We start from the raw sequence: 14,862 nt of genomic DNA, 5'->3' as shown, positions 1-14,862 counted from the left end.
GCTGGAGCAAGCTCCTGGCAGGACCTGTGGCCCCGTGGAGAGAGGAGCCCACGCCAGAGCAGGTTTGCTGACAGGACTTGTGACCCCGTGGGGGACCCACGCTGGAGCAGTTTGCTCCTGAAGGTCTGCACCCCGTGGGAGAGACCCATGCTGGAGCAGTTCGTGAAGGACTGTAGCCCATGGGAGAGACTCAGGTTGGAGCAGTTCGTGAAGGACTGTCTCCCATGAGAAGGACTCCATGCTGGAGCAGGGGAACAATGGGAGGAGTCCTCCCCCTGAGGATGAAGAAGCGGCAGAAACACCGTGTGATGAACTGACCGTAACCCCCACTCCCCGTCCCCCTGTGCCGCTGGGGGGGGCGGAGGTTGAAGCCGGGAGTGAAGTTGAGCCCGGGAAGATGGGAGGGGTGGGGGGAGGTGTTTTAAGATCTCATTTTATTTCTCATTCCTCTACTCTGTTTTGCTTAGTAATAAATTAGATGAATTCCCTCTCTAAGTGCAGTCTGTTTTGCTCGTGATGATAATTAGAGAATGATCTCTCCCTGTCCTTATCTCGACCCATAAGCTTTTCGTTATGCTTTTTCTCCCCTGTCTAGTGAAGGAGAGCAGTGATAGAGCGGCTCTGGTGGGCACCTGGCCCCCAGCCAGGGTCAACCCACCACAAGCTGTCATTATTTAGAGCTACCCACAGTAGCTCCAAGATCTCTTTCCAGAGTAGATCTAAAACACTGATTTGATTTTTGAATGGGTATTTCCCCATGCACCTTCCAATTGAATTTCATCTGACATAGTATTGTTTACCCAGTCAATGTCATGAAATACTTCTATATTTCACCTTCAATTTTTTGTTTTTAATACTTTCTAATGAACAACCTTTTTCATCTCGCTGTTGATCCATTCCTTCAGATGACTAAGTATATTGGGCAGCACACATTCTGGCACAGATTCTTGGGGAACTTACCTGGGACAACTCTCCATTGTGAAAGCCTGACCATTTATTCCTGCCTTTTATTACTTACGAATTAACCCGCTATTAATCTGTGAGTCAACGACCTCTTTTATTCTCTTGCACATAGTTCCTTTAAGTGCATGTATTATGCAAAGGAGCTCATGAAGTTTTCAAATAAGAATAGTACATTACATGAAATGTATCCCCCCTCTTTAAAGTCTTTTTCAATAGTACAGTGTATGTTTACTCTGAATCTATAATATAGTATCTTTAAACAATCTTCTTTCTATCTGAAAACATTTTATACTTTTGGCTGCTAGTTTTAATTTATCTTTAAAACTTCATCATTTTAACATAATTCAGCCTTTGAAAATAAAAGCACTACCACAGAGATTTTCTGCAGCCTTTTAAATTCCTTTAAGGATGTTGAACTTGTGTACATTATGGTCACTGTCGTTAACCAATACAGAGTAATTTTTCAGTAAAGACATTTTGAATCACAGCCTGCACACTGCTCAGGGCCAAGTCAAATGGTGCTTTGTCCTTTTGGGATTCTTTGACTATCTGTTCCAAGAACAGTCAGTAAATTTGTTAAGAACAGCCTTGGGTCACAACATGGTGGGGCAATTGAAATTCCCATATTTCTGAAGTTTTCTGCCCTCACAGTCTGTCACATATTACCAATGAAGTTTAGTCATTCCAGGTACTGTCACCATTTTGGATAGCTTTAGTCCAGTATTTTTCCTGTGTAGGCATGAAATTGCTTGTGATACAATTAACTCCTAGCTTTCTTTAACATGTATCACTGCTTCTTCATCCACGGCACTCCTTTGTCATTGCAACATTAAGTTGTACCCAGGGATGATGGTAAGAAAACGAAAATCCTTGAAAGTGTGCCAGATCAAAGCTGCTGCAATTTTTAGTGTGGATTAGATAGATAAGGACTGGTCCTCAATTTAGCATTAGATAACTAGTTACACTTTGTTTCTGTTTTTTTCAGAGGAAAATCTCCAAGTCTTTTGAGATTTATTGTTCTAATGTCATAACATTCAAGCTGCTTGGTTCCTAAGCAGTGTGTTGTAAACAGCCTGAAGTGAATTTATTTTTTTGTTTGGCTTTTTTTTCTTTTCTTTTTTTTTTGGTAAACAATATGGGTGAGATAATAACATGCCTGTGTGGCTGGATATGCTGGAAATATGCAACCTGTAATCCTCCCCTTTCCCTTTTTCAGACACAAAGGATGCAGGGGCCAGTGTACCCTGTCCATATGGTTATGGAAATTGGAGAGCTGGTTATGGCTGTAAACAAAATGTCAGTAACATTATTCACCATCCATTATAAATCCAAAGTAAAAAAGCTGAACAAAGTTTTGCTTGGTATGGATGATTTATGTGCAAGTTCTTTGTAGATAATGCCTGAAGTTTGATAGGGATGAATAATGCAGATGAGAATTTCATGCCTGCAAAGTTTGTGTTTCTATTGCTGCATTATAAACACACTGTTGTTTCTGATTAGGTTAGAATCAAAACCTAAATAGCTCCTGCTTTGAGCAGGGATGTTTAAATTGCCCTATCCAGAATATTTATTTTCATGCATCAAACAACTGAAAAAAAACAAGGTTGAGATTTTTCATAAGTTCTCAATGTTGGATAAGCTCAGCTCAATACCAGAGTCAATGCTGAAACCTCAATTATTTTCAATAACAGTGCACTAACTATTACCATGTTGAAAAACAAACCTCAGAAGCCTTTTCCTCATGGGAAAATTGTGAAATACACTTGTACATAAGTGCCAAATGCAGACTTAGTGTTTGTAGGGTCACCATTTGTTGTTTAAAGCAAACTGTTCTTATTTACATAACAGCTGAACTTCGTCCAAGTGTCTCATTAAATATGGCTGTTTTCAGTTAAGTGACCAGGTTGTTGAGAAGTGATATTATTCATTTATGACACTAGCTATGTGAAAGCTTTATACAAAAGTGTTTTAAACAAATGAACACAAGTGTTAATAAATGTCAGAAAGTCATTTATTAAAAATTACTCCAACGATAAAGAGAATCCTGCTGTTAATCATTACATTTAAATAGGATTTGTTTGTTCTTTTTGTTGCATAACTTAAAACCAGTTAGACTGGGTATATGGAGATGTTAATTTTAAGTTGCCAGATTGTGTACTTTCAGTAGGGATTTAAGAGAAAATAGAGGAAGGAGAGAGCAGTTCTTCCATCCCCCTGCTCTGCCCATACCAGCATCACTCAAACCATTCCCGTTAGCTACTTGTCTAAAAACCTTCGAGGCTGGAGGTTGCACAGCCTCCGCAGGGCCGTCTGTTCCGCTAATTATATATCCTTACTGTTCGACTCGGTTTCCCTGTCTGATGTGCCTCTGACGTTTCAGCTGCTCAGGGCCGTGCGAACAGCCACACTGAGTTAGGTTCATCATCCCAGTTGTCTTCTGCCGTATTGCAACAGTGGCTGACTCCAGATGCTTCAGAAGACAGCGAGGTAGAAGATGTGGAGATCCAAGATGATTTGCTGTTCGAGATTATCTGATACATAAATAAGGGCACCATAGACCCTAATGCATGAAATGTAATCTCTCTTCCAGAATCTATTAGCATTGAAAATTGAATTTGAGCAGCCTGATCTAGTGGAAGATGTCTCTACCCATGGCAGGGAGGTTGGAACTAGGGGATTGTTAAGGTCCCTTCCAACCCAAACCCTTCTATGATTCTATGAATATTCTTGCTAGCTTTATACACTTTTCGCTATGCTATTTTTTTCCCTGTTACCACTCTGTAGCAATGAGTATCATGGTTTGTTTATGCATTATATGACAAATTACTCCCTTAATTTAAGACTTAAATTTCTTGTCTTTCAGTTTCATTCACTGTCCCCTGTCTTGTGTGTTAGGCAATACAAAGAACAAAAGCTCTCAATGTGTCTTCTCTGGAGTATTCATTATTTTTTGGGTTATATCCTTTCTTGCTGATGTTCTTTTAGAGATGAACAATCAGTTTCTTTTCAGTTCTTCTCAAATGACATTTTCCTCATCCTTCCCAGAAGCCCTAGTAACTTTGCAATACTTTTTTTTGAGATGGTGCCACTATTATTGCACACAGTATTTGAAGGAAACCCACAATGCTGCTTATTTATACAATGGAATTCTAATAATTTCCCTGCTGTTTTTCATTGCAATTCATATTCATGTTAGCAACTTGTTTACTTTTTTTTTTTTTTTTGACTGCAGCCACACTTGGAATTGAAATGATAATTGAGTTATTTTGCTTTAAACTGAATGTGCTTGAGGTGAATTGGAGGTTTCATTTCCATTGTTGAACCCAAAGCTGAGTGTTTTATTAAGTTTTTATGCTGATGGTGAAAGATACGTTCATGACCACATTGCTTATTTTGTCCTGTTCTGATCTGTTGGACAGTTAAATATCACGATGGTACTTTTTAATGAACTCTCATTAAGAGCTTGGGCCAGACTGTTGTGAAATTGTATGTATGTGGAATTGAACTCTTCTTGTTTTATCGCATATAGCTGTTTACTTCATGCCCTTCAAAGGTTTTTTCCCAGATAACTTTTCTCCATGTGGACAGCTGAAAAAGCTAAATAAAGACTATTCAAGAAGGCGGCAGTGCATGCTGCTAGATTTCCCTTGCAAAATAATTGTGTGTATCTTGATGAAATAGGCCTTTAAAGGTACTCTTGAATTCTTTGAGATATGATTGTTTTGAAGTCATTTACCTTTGTTCACTGGAGACGTTAGGTTTTTTTCTTTATTTTCTATGGTAGACACAAGGACTATCGATGTCACTGCAACTTGAATAATTAAAATATTCTAGTTTGCACACCCTAATGAAGGATACAACTTAAAGCATGGTGTGCTTGCTTGAATGAGCTTACAGGTCAGACGTCACCTTTCACATTAACTTCTCAGCAAGTGAACTCAAATGTGCTAGACAGACCCAGCAAAAGGTTTTGAAAACAAAATTCTGCAGCTTTTCTTGTTTAACGGCACAGGTCTGAAGAACGGTTGCCACAAACTAATGCTCTTTAGGGAGCTGAGAATTATTTTTGTTTCCTGTGATTTCTTCATTCTAACTACCTTACTCAATAGCACTCACTTAGAAAACTCAAAATATCATGTTTTAAAAGTTGATGTGACTTGAAAAATACTTTTTGTGAATTTGTAAGTTATTTCTCCCTGTTCTGGTGAAGCGCAAATTAATTTTCAGCTGAAGGCTTTAATGGCCAGGGATCATTTATATTGACTGCCGCAAGAACATTTTTGTTAATTGAATGTCGTCTAAGAGCATTACATGACATGTTTTCACAGACATTGATGAATGTGGAACTGGAAGGCATAGCTGTGCCAATGACACTGTTTGCTTTAACTTGGATGGTGGGTACGACTGTCGATGTCCCCATGGCAAGAACTGCACAGGAGACTGTATCCATGAAGACAAAATCAAGCACAATGGACAGATTTGGGTGCTGGAGAATGACAGATGCTCTGTCTGCTCATGCCAGGTCAGTAGAAACAGAACTAACTGCATCTGCGAGATGGTGGTAGGGATGAAGGGAAGAGTGTCGCGATTCAGGTGAAATTCCTGGTTTGGCTGTCTTCTCAGGTGTGCATGTAGTGCTACGCAAAAGTGGAATTATATATGATATAAAGTTTTGGGGAGAGCTTCTCTCTCCAATCTGCACAAGCAGAACTTCCACGGGAGGTTTATTATATGATACAGGGAGAAGGACGATAGTACTATTTTCTTAGCAGAAATGTCACCTGTGTTTTCTGGGTGGGAGTAGTGGCATTTTCATGCAAAGAAACTGTCTGTCTAGACATATATTGGCACTGGTGACTGACGCCAGTATCTCTAGCAGATGACTATAAATAGAAGTAGGTTCTGTATCTGCAGAGTAACTCAATTTTGCTTTCTCAAATGTTTGCTGTGGGAACCTTGATCCCAAGCTAAATGCTGATGGAGAATGAAGGCCCAATACACTGCCAACAAAGTCCTGAGCATTTCAGCATCTCAGGTTTCATGGGCATGAATTTAATATCAGACTACCTATCATCTTCCTTATGTGAATAATTAAAGAAGAGAGGGACTGATTTGGAAGTTTAAAGCAAGACTTGACTAGCATCTGTCTGAGAATGACATAAACTTAATGCAATCCATTAAAATTCAACCCTTGGGAAAGACGCCCTTGTGATTCATCAGCGTAGGTGAAAGCTGGCTGAAGGTTGGTTGAACGAAGGATATATATAAGACAACAGGGGAACTTTTTTGGTAGTTACTGACTGTGTATTGTGGTTTCTGCCTCTGTTTGAACTGGATTTTGACAAAGATACCGTATAGCGGAAAAACTCATGAGCTGCTAATGGCTTAGAATCATGCAAAAAAATGAAATTTTGGTACAAGTACTGCTGGAGTTGGTGATGTTTCTGACGTTGCTCTATGCCTGTCTTCCAACAACAGAATGGCTATGTGATGTGCCGGCGAATGGTCTGTGACTGTGAAAATCCCACCGTTGACCTATTTTGCTGTCCTGAATGTGACCCAAGGCTCAGCAGTCAATGTTTACATCAGAGCGGGGAGCTTTCCTACAACAGCGGTGACTCCTGGGTACAGAACTGTCAGCAGTGTCGCTGTTTGGTAAGGCTCCTGATTACAGCAGCAGAGACAGGAGGGAAAAAGGATATGAGATATTCTGATCTGTGAATAGTTAATTTTCATGCATTAGCATCCATTTAATTTCCTCTGGAGTATGTTTATAATCAAAATCTAGTTTTCATGGATATTTGTCAGTATTGTCAAGTTCCAGTCAAAAATGCATTTTGACACAATAGACAAAATAGAAATTATTTAATCATGAAGATTATTTTAGCAAAGAGTGGAGGACATTTGGATATGGCACCTACAAAGCAACACTCGTGTTCACTCATTCAAAAAGCAATGTAGCTGTATAAGGAAATTCTATATATGTATCTATTATCGTGGTTGATAATTTCATAGATGCCAGTAGACTAAAATTTTTTTATTCATTCAGACATTCTGAGTAACACAAAAAATAATAAGACTTGATACATTTTTCAAAATAGTGAAATGAGTTTTGAAAAAAACCCAATAAACCCACCTTTTAAAGCTTGTGATCTTTTTCCTAGGCATGTATTTCAGAGTCTGAGCAAAAACTATTCTGCATAATGCTGCTCAGGAAGTTTCTGTGACAGAAAAAATCCCAAGATAAAAAGAACTAGCTTTTATCACAGGTTATCTCCAAATGTAAAGCCTAGTCCATCTAGCAGCTTTCCAATGTCAAGGTGTCATGATTAACAGCCAGAAACCAATTTCTGTAGACATTGTGCTCTCAGTGTTAGTGCTGTTAAAATCCAGTGAAATAGATTCCCAGGTGCTTCATTTCATGTCTTAAAAACCAAACCAAACCAAACAACCTACAGTTTGGCATCTCAGTAGATGTTTCTTTTTTTTCAAGATGCTACTTCTATAACTAAATCCTACTTTCTTTCAGTTGTCAGGGATTTATTTTTTTTTTAGTGTCATTGTATTGTCTATTCTTTGTACTGTCCATCACTTCAAAAAATAAACTGAAATATCAAGATCAGTGACTGGTTTTAAAATTGCTTTCATTCTTACCATCATGTGATTAAAAAATAGGAAAATTGACCCAGGTGAATATTTTGTAAAAGAATAACTTCACAGTACTTTCTGCAACACGAGGAATAAATTTGGAGCTATGGCAAATCCCTGGGAATTTTTTTCAGCTTTTGCTCTGGAGATACGTAACTCTTCATTCTCAAAGCCTTAGATACAGTTTCTGTGAATGTACTTCTTTCCTAGGGACAAATGCTATTCTCTTAGCATCCAGACTTAAATCCTTAAATCCAGACTACTCAATCTGTGTTTCAAATGAGCTAAGTTGGAGGTCAGAGATGGACCTGCTCCAAAAGAAATATGCATTAATGACTTCCGTGAAGTCTTATCTTCGACCACTAGATCTGAAACTTTGGCCTTTGTCCAGAGCTGAAGGGAAGCTGACCCCAACTTCTAGTAATTGACGTGAATAATTAGACATCTTTAGATTTGTGTACAGGCATACAGTAACTTCCCCTAAGAATATTCTACCCCAGCGTAGATCTCTGCTTTGAACTTGTCATACCCTGACTGTACTGAACCCATCATGCAGAAAGTGTGATTAAGTTTGGAAGTTCAGATATTCTGATTGCGACATCCAAGATGGATGGTTAGTGGGTGGAGATCCTCTGGCTGAAAATGCGCTGGTGTTCCCTGCTGCGTTGGGCTGCTGGTAGCTTGACACCCTTAGTCCAGCCAATGCATTTGTAATGGTGGCAAAGATAAACTCTAGCCCATCCAGACCTGAGCATTTGAGGGTTTTTTGTGGCAAACCAACAGTCCAAATAGAAGTAAGAACTTGGGGAAACAGGAGATTTTGAAGCGCGTTTGCAGTTATGTTATGCTATGGCTTCTGTCACTTGCAGAAGCCGGACTTTATAAGGACACATCCCTATTCTGTATTTCATGAAGTTTGTGGAGAATTTTCAGCTGCAGCTTGATGCAGAGTGTGTTGAAATAGGTTAAATCTAATACGCTTCCTGAATAGCGTGCAGAAAAAAGCACCCGACTTGCTGTGTCTCCCACAAGCGATGAATATCAGTGCACTGACTTCTGAATAGGACCAGAAGGATAAAATTAACCAGCTAAGAAACATAATACTGGGTCAGATGAATAGGTAATGAAACAAAATAAGAACTAATAATCTTCTCTTGTTCTCGTAATATTTGTACACAGCAAGGCGAAGTTGATTGCTGGCCCTTGCCCTGCCCGGAGGTGGATTGCGAATTCAGCGTCCTCCCTGAGAATGAGTGCTGCCCACGATGTGTCACTGACCCCTGCCAAGCGGACACCATTCGCAATGACATCACTAAAACCTGTCTGGATGAAACCAGTGTTGTTCGCTTCACTGGATCTTCTTGGATTAAGCACGGCACAGAGTGCACCCTCTGCCAATGCAAGGTAAAGAGCGTAAAAATTAAGCTGAGATGCCTCTTTCCCAGCTCGTTCTGTGGCATATAAATATTAATGCGCTGACTCCGGTCAGTGGGTAGTTGGTGTCTACACTTATTTTAAAGCAGTGGAGATAACAGTAAAAGTGTTCAGCTTGATTAACTTTACTCTTGCATGTGCTAGAAGGATGGTTTAACATGCTAGCAGATGAGAAGCAGGACAACAGCCCATGCTGTAGTGTGCTGTGGATGAGTTAGTGGGCTTGGCTTTTCCACCAGGATAGCTCCATTCAAGCTTGATTGTAGTTTTTACTGTACAGCTCCGTGCTATCTTGGAAATGTATACAGTAACAAATAGGTATGTAAGACTAGACTTCACACACAGGATTTGTTCTGTGTGATACTATAGCATTATCAGAACTGATTGAATTGCTTTTTGAGAATAGTAATTCTTTTGAGAATAAAAGGACTAGTTACATGGTTACATAGGTTTCTTGCTTTAAAATTAATAGTAGAATCAACATAATGTTTAGAACATTTAATACTTTTTGTAGTCAATGGAATTCATTGTCTGAGGAGAAAAATTAATGGCTATGGGCTTATGTGAATCCTGGCATCCCTTTTTAAAAATGCAAAAGAAAAGGAGGTTAAAATAATTTTTCTATTCATAATAAGCCTGTAAGGTGAATTGTATTTTCCACCATCCAATACTGAAGAATGACAAAGATTGTTTCCACTTCAGCCAAGGAGAGAGAGACAGCGGGATTCATCCAGAGATCTTTAATTATTACTGAAATTCAGAGTTGATTTTGGTCTTTATTCCATGTCCTTCCCAAGCAAGATACTTCGCAAACTCTAGTACGTGGTACAATTAACTACTTTGAAAAGGTGCTCATAAAAAAATAATCTAACTTCAACACCTCCTCTTGGGAGAGATGGGGAGTAACTTTTCATTTAGCAGAAGCTGCCAAGCACCTTTTCCCTCCGCTTCGCCTGATGCAGTACTGTGTGCAACGGCAGTTGCTGCTGTCGAGGCATGGTCCATTCATGAGGGAAGTGGTATGTGCCAAGTAAGTGTAGGTATTTGTCTTGATGTCAGAACAGATCGGTGGTTAGAAAAAAATGCTGTGATCTGACAGAGTGGCTAGTGGTTAGAAAGCTTGCTGCTGCCCAAAAGGACATTGAAACAGGCTTGCATGCAGAAACCCATACTTTTGGGGTCCATAGCTGGTGGCATAAACCAACGCCAATGCTAGAAGTTACTTTTTGCTTGGGCAAGTTGCTGAGGTTTGTGTGGATCAGTTTCCCCATCTGTAAAACAAACAGTTATATGTGACTCTTCGCTAAAGCACTTCTGAGATTCGGTGATGGGAAATGTGTTCTCGTTGTTGTACTGCTAATCAATGGCAATGCAGAAGCAATGTACCAGTTCTGCTGATGGCCACCTGTGGGCTGCTCCCATCTGCCCTTTTCTCTTAAGCAAAGACTGAACCTTAAGCGTCGACTAATTTGTATTCAGTGTAGACACATACATAGTCTAATAAAATCCATTGCTGCTGTGAACACATACAAGATTGAAACATACTCTGCCAAACCCCGTAGATTTAATATGGCTCAGGTGTGAATCTGCATAAGAGTGAAGATGTACCACTTTGTCCCTAGCAAACCAAATGTTACTCAATTCTCTTTACAGAACAGTTTTCTTTCTGAAATATGCTATCTGCTCATATTAGCAGCATTTTAATATTGTAGTTCTGCATGCAAGCACGCAACTCCCTCCAGACCAGGGTAATGCTGTGCCCAATTTGTATAGTTCTCTGTCTCGTTCATCCTGTGTCACCCCACTGTTTTCTTGCAGAGCATCACATGGAAGGTCAAAACTCCAGTCTAAGCCTCTCTAAGCAAGCTATAGCAAAATAGATTTACACAAATCCTTTAAGAATTCAGAAACATGGGCATCAGCTAAAGCTGACTTAGCCACAAAACCATTTCAAATCACAAGAAGGTGGACAGTAGGATTGTCTAACCTCCCCTAACAGAAAGAGTGAAAGAAAATGTTTGAATGATTCAGATCTCGGTCTCAAATCAGTCCTAGCAGTTTAGTTAACTGAATGTAATTGGAGTAATTTAAAAATAATACACATTTTTATTTGCATTGTAAGAATCAGACTTAAGAAAAGAAGCAGGAGAGATGCAGAAAACAGTTTCTTCAGTACTTTAATGATGTCCATAGGCAATCAGTTCCCTTAATTGCTAATATTCTCAAAAGAATGTTTGGACTATCAGGAAAAACTTTACGGATAAATGTTTGCTGGTGTTGCCAGGATGTATTAACTTGAATCATTCAGGACTAAATAAAACCCAGAGTCCCTCTTGCTTGATCTAAATAAAACTCCCAAGTGCTCTGTCTCGTTCAACAGATTTATGTACTTGAGCAGATGCCTGATACTTTTACATCGGCAGCATTTCTTCCACTGATCCCGGCTTCTTTCAGTTTGACTGTTGTAGCTCTGGGATACAGACCACAGTAAACCAAACAATTAGAGAAATCATAATAACCAGTTCTCTTGAACGAGAGAAGGACATGACAACAACGTCATGAATCCGATCAAAACCTGTAGAGGTCTTGTAATTTACAAATCTGTATGTTCAAATGTGATGGGTGTTTGCGAATGGCTGAGCTTGTTAAATTGCCTTGGTTTGTACAAAACGCTAATTGTTTCAATTCTTTGTTTTTCCTTCCTTTAGAATGGCCACGTCTGTTGCTCAGTGGACCCACAGTGCCTTCAGGAACTGTGACACCAACACCCATCTCTCACAAGCAGTTTCTGGTTAAAGAATTTTCCTTCACAAAAAAAAACCTTTAGACCAAAAATTGTACAAAATAAAAACTAAAATTAGATTGGTTTTGTCCATCTAAAGTGCAGATATGTGATGAACTCAGTTACCTGAATCAGACTGAAATTTATGGGACTCAAGAGAAGCTCAGATGTGTAAACCTTTGTATGAGGTTAGGCCCAAATCTTCTGGCTATTTGTGTGACATCATACTGCAGAATATTTAGGTTAGTGTAAAGTGACACATTGTAATGCTGTACATAACGATGTCAAGATCCAAAATCAAGGAGGAGCTCTTACAGGGTCTTCCGAAGCTTTGAGAGTCCAGTACTTGATCAGATGCAGAGATTTTTACCTAATCATATTTGGATCTGCACAAATGTGTTTGCTCACTGCAGAATTTAGCAGATGTTTAAGTAAAAGGATGAAGCCTTCAGGAATAAAGAACCTAGCAGCTAAGATGTGGTATGTACAGTATGTGCGCTGGAAAAAAAAAAAAAGATAGAAGTTATTGTAAAACAAAAAAAAACCAAAAAAAAAAACCAAAAAAGAAAAACCGTGATGCACAGGCATGGCTTCTTAATGTTTTCTGATGGGAAAAGTCATCAATATTTCCTTGTTTTACTGCACTTACTATTATTTCTTGATTGAATTTGTTCAGTATAAGCTCGTTATTGTGCAAATTTAAATAAATATTTCTCTTACCTTAAGTTTCTGTTTGTGCCGCCTTTCCTTTTCAGGGATGTCATTTTCATGCGTGCTGTTACCCTTCCTCCTTTGCCAGCATGCCTAGGCAGCTGGGCAATACAGGTGGAGTATCCCCAGTCTAGCTCCTCTACGTGTGGGAGCTTCTTCCCAGCACAGCCTCATGCCTATCAAGTCTTATCTTTGTTATTCTTCTGGGAATACATAAATAACTTCATAGATCTGAGCCACTACAGTGGATTGAACAGAAAATTGATGTGCCTAAAGATCAGACCCTACATGCCAGCAGGATGCTGTCTCCCAGAGTGGGTACAGACCATTTGTGTGTGACTTGCATCTGTTCAGATTTACAGGGGATCTTCTCCAGATTCCTCCTCTCTCCAGCTGCCCCGGGTTGGTTTGTCTTTCTATAAGCTCCACAGCTGTTTTAGTTGTTTGTGTAAAGTATCTTAATGCATGGGGATCACTTCAATATGCAAACCCTATTTTCACTACTATACTGTTGGGACAATAAATAAAAGAGGCTACGTGACCAAAGCTATGTTATTCTGGGAAAGAAATAGAGAATAAAACAGTGCTTACAAATTACAGGCTGAAAAGGCTGAATTGTAAGGAATGAATCATGAACAGTGGAGGCAAAACAGGAGAGGAAGAACTGCACAGGATGACTGTGTATTTTAAATACTGTTTTAGTAGTTGTGTTCCTTTCAAAGTACCTTGCTTCTCTTCGGCATCTCTCTTACCTGTTCAGTAGGTTGCCACGCAATCAGGACAGGCAAAACTTCCATGAATATTATCTCTGTGTAATATTAAGTTACAAGGGAAGTCCATGTATATGTTTTTTACAAAACAGAATTTCCTGCAAACAGATGCTACTTCACAGTGTTTCATGTACAGCAGGAGATCAAAGGAATGCCACGCAACTGCATGTATCTGGTAGGTATTTCCTTGAGCCCTAGTGTCTGTTGACTACGGAGTATTTTTGGAGTAGGGAATACAAGAGATGCTAGGCCACTGACTGCAAATAATACAAACAAGCCAAAGAAACTAAAAATCTGAAAAAAAAGCCACACCCTCCCCCCCAACTGATAGTCTCATTGGACCATTAAAGCTATGAAGATTTTCAGATCAAATAAACCTTTTCCCTCATCTAATCCATAAATAACAGATACTCAAGGGTTTTACTGTATTGTCCACTTCCTGGCAAGCTGCAATCAAAGTTTTTAAAGAAGAGTGGTAGCTTCTTGAAAAAGAAGCTGCTTTCTGTACCGTGTTTTCTTAACTGCTGGTAATTGTTAGGAGGTCATGTTTTCCTCTCAGATGCAGAGGCACATCTCCAGTGGATTTCAGAGGCAGCTGCGTGCCTATTTTTGAAAGAAGGTTTAGCAGAGGCTGTTACCATTGAAGAATTGCACTTCAATTTCATTCAAGAATTAGGTATAAGATAGACATAGGAAATGCATGAAGACCAGACATTTTTTTTTAAAAGAGCAAACATTTCTCAAGGGCAGAATCCTCAGGCTCTGTCAGACGCTGTAGAAAGCTCTGGAGGGAAGCAGTGGAGCTGGTGAAGAGAAGGGCAGATACCCACAGAATAGCTGTAAGCATCCCCATGAGTTATGGGTGAGGCAGGTGTCCCTGCGCCCTTAATCTGGTTCAGTGCATCCACTGACATCAGATTTAGACCTACAATAGATATGAGAACTGGAAGGAAAATTATCTCCAAATTTTTTCTCAATCCTTTCTCAAAAGCAGAGTAATACTGGTGTTTAATCCCAGCTTTTAATCAAAACTAAAACACTGTATAGATGAGAAACAAGCATCTCTCTCCTTTTGTTGCCTACCTTGACCTGAGCGTTGTAGGATCTTTCTGCTATTGTAGGTTCGCTAAGCATGGTGCAATACACTACAAAACACGCTAAAAAGTCAAGAGTTGAGACATAACATAATAGCTAAACCTTGAATCAAATCCTTGGAGAGACAGTTAATGTTACATGTATGTAAAGAGCAGGAGTCATACTGCTGAACAAAGCTGGAATCCTCTGCTAAATAAAAAATGAGAATGGGCTGACTGAATATTATCTAATTTATCAACGTTCAAGGTTACTAATCAGTTGGGAGTTCTTCTAAAGGTCGGCAAACTCCAATGAGACATCTCAGTGACCCTCATTTTCATTCCCTTTCGCCCCCTCTTCCCCATCTTCCTCCTGTTCAGTCAAGCCAGTAATTAGTAGCTCATGTTTTTAATTTTCCTTGAAAAGTAAATTTAAATATTATTAAAAATTGATGTCTAATTTCCAGACCTAAATTATCTG

At 39.3% G+C, this 14,862-nt stretch overlaps 1 protein-coding gene across 2 annotated transcripts in view; it reads left to right on the top strand.

Annotated features, from left to right (window-relative positions):
• Positions 1 to 12,552, top strand: part of NELL2 (neural EGFL like 2) — a 155,855-nt gene extending 143,303 nt beyond the window's left edge. For both annotated transcript variants that reach the window (XM_075745148.1, XM_075745139.1), the window contains 4 exons: positions 5,292 to 5,485; positions 6,442 to 6,618; positions 8,791 to 9,015; positions 11,754 to 12,552. In XM_075745148.1, coding sequence (XP_075601263.1) covers positions 5,292 to 5,485; positions 6,442 to 6,618; positions 8,791 to 9,015; positions 11,754 to 11,804 — 647 coding nt within the window. In that variant the 3' untranslated portion in view covers positions 11,805 to 12,552. The remainder of the gene's footprint in view (positions 1 to 5,291; positions 5,486 to 6,441; positions 6,619 to 8,790; positions 9,016 to 11,753) is intronic.
• Positions 12,553 to 14,862: the final 2,310 nt, after the last annotated feature.

This window comes from Balearica regulorum, chromosome 1, assembly GCF_011004875.1.
Source record: "Balearica regulorum gibbericeps isolate bBalReg1 chromosome 1, bBalReg1.pri, whole genome shotgun sequence".
NCBI lineage: Eukaryota > Metazoa > Chordata > Aves > Gruiformes > Gruidae > Balearica > Balearica regulorum.
The sequence above is the reverse complement of the archived record's forward strand: the minus strand, read 5'-3'. Positions and strand labels throughout refer to the sequence as shown.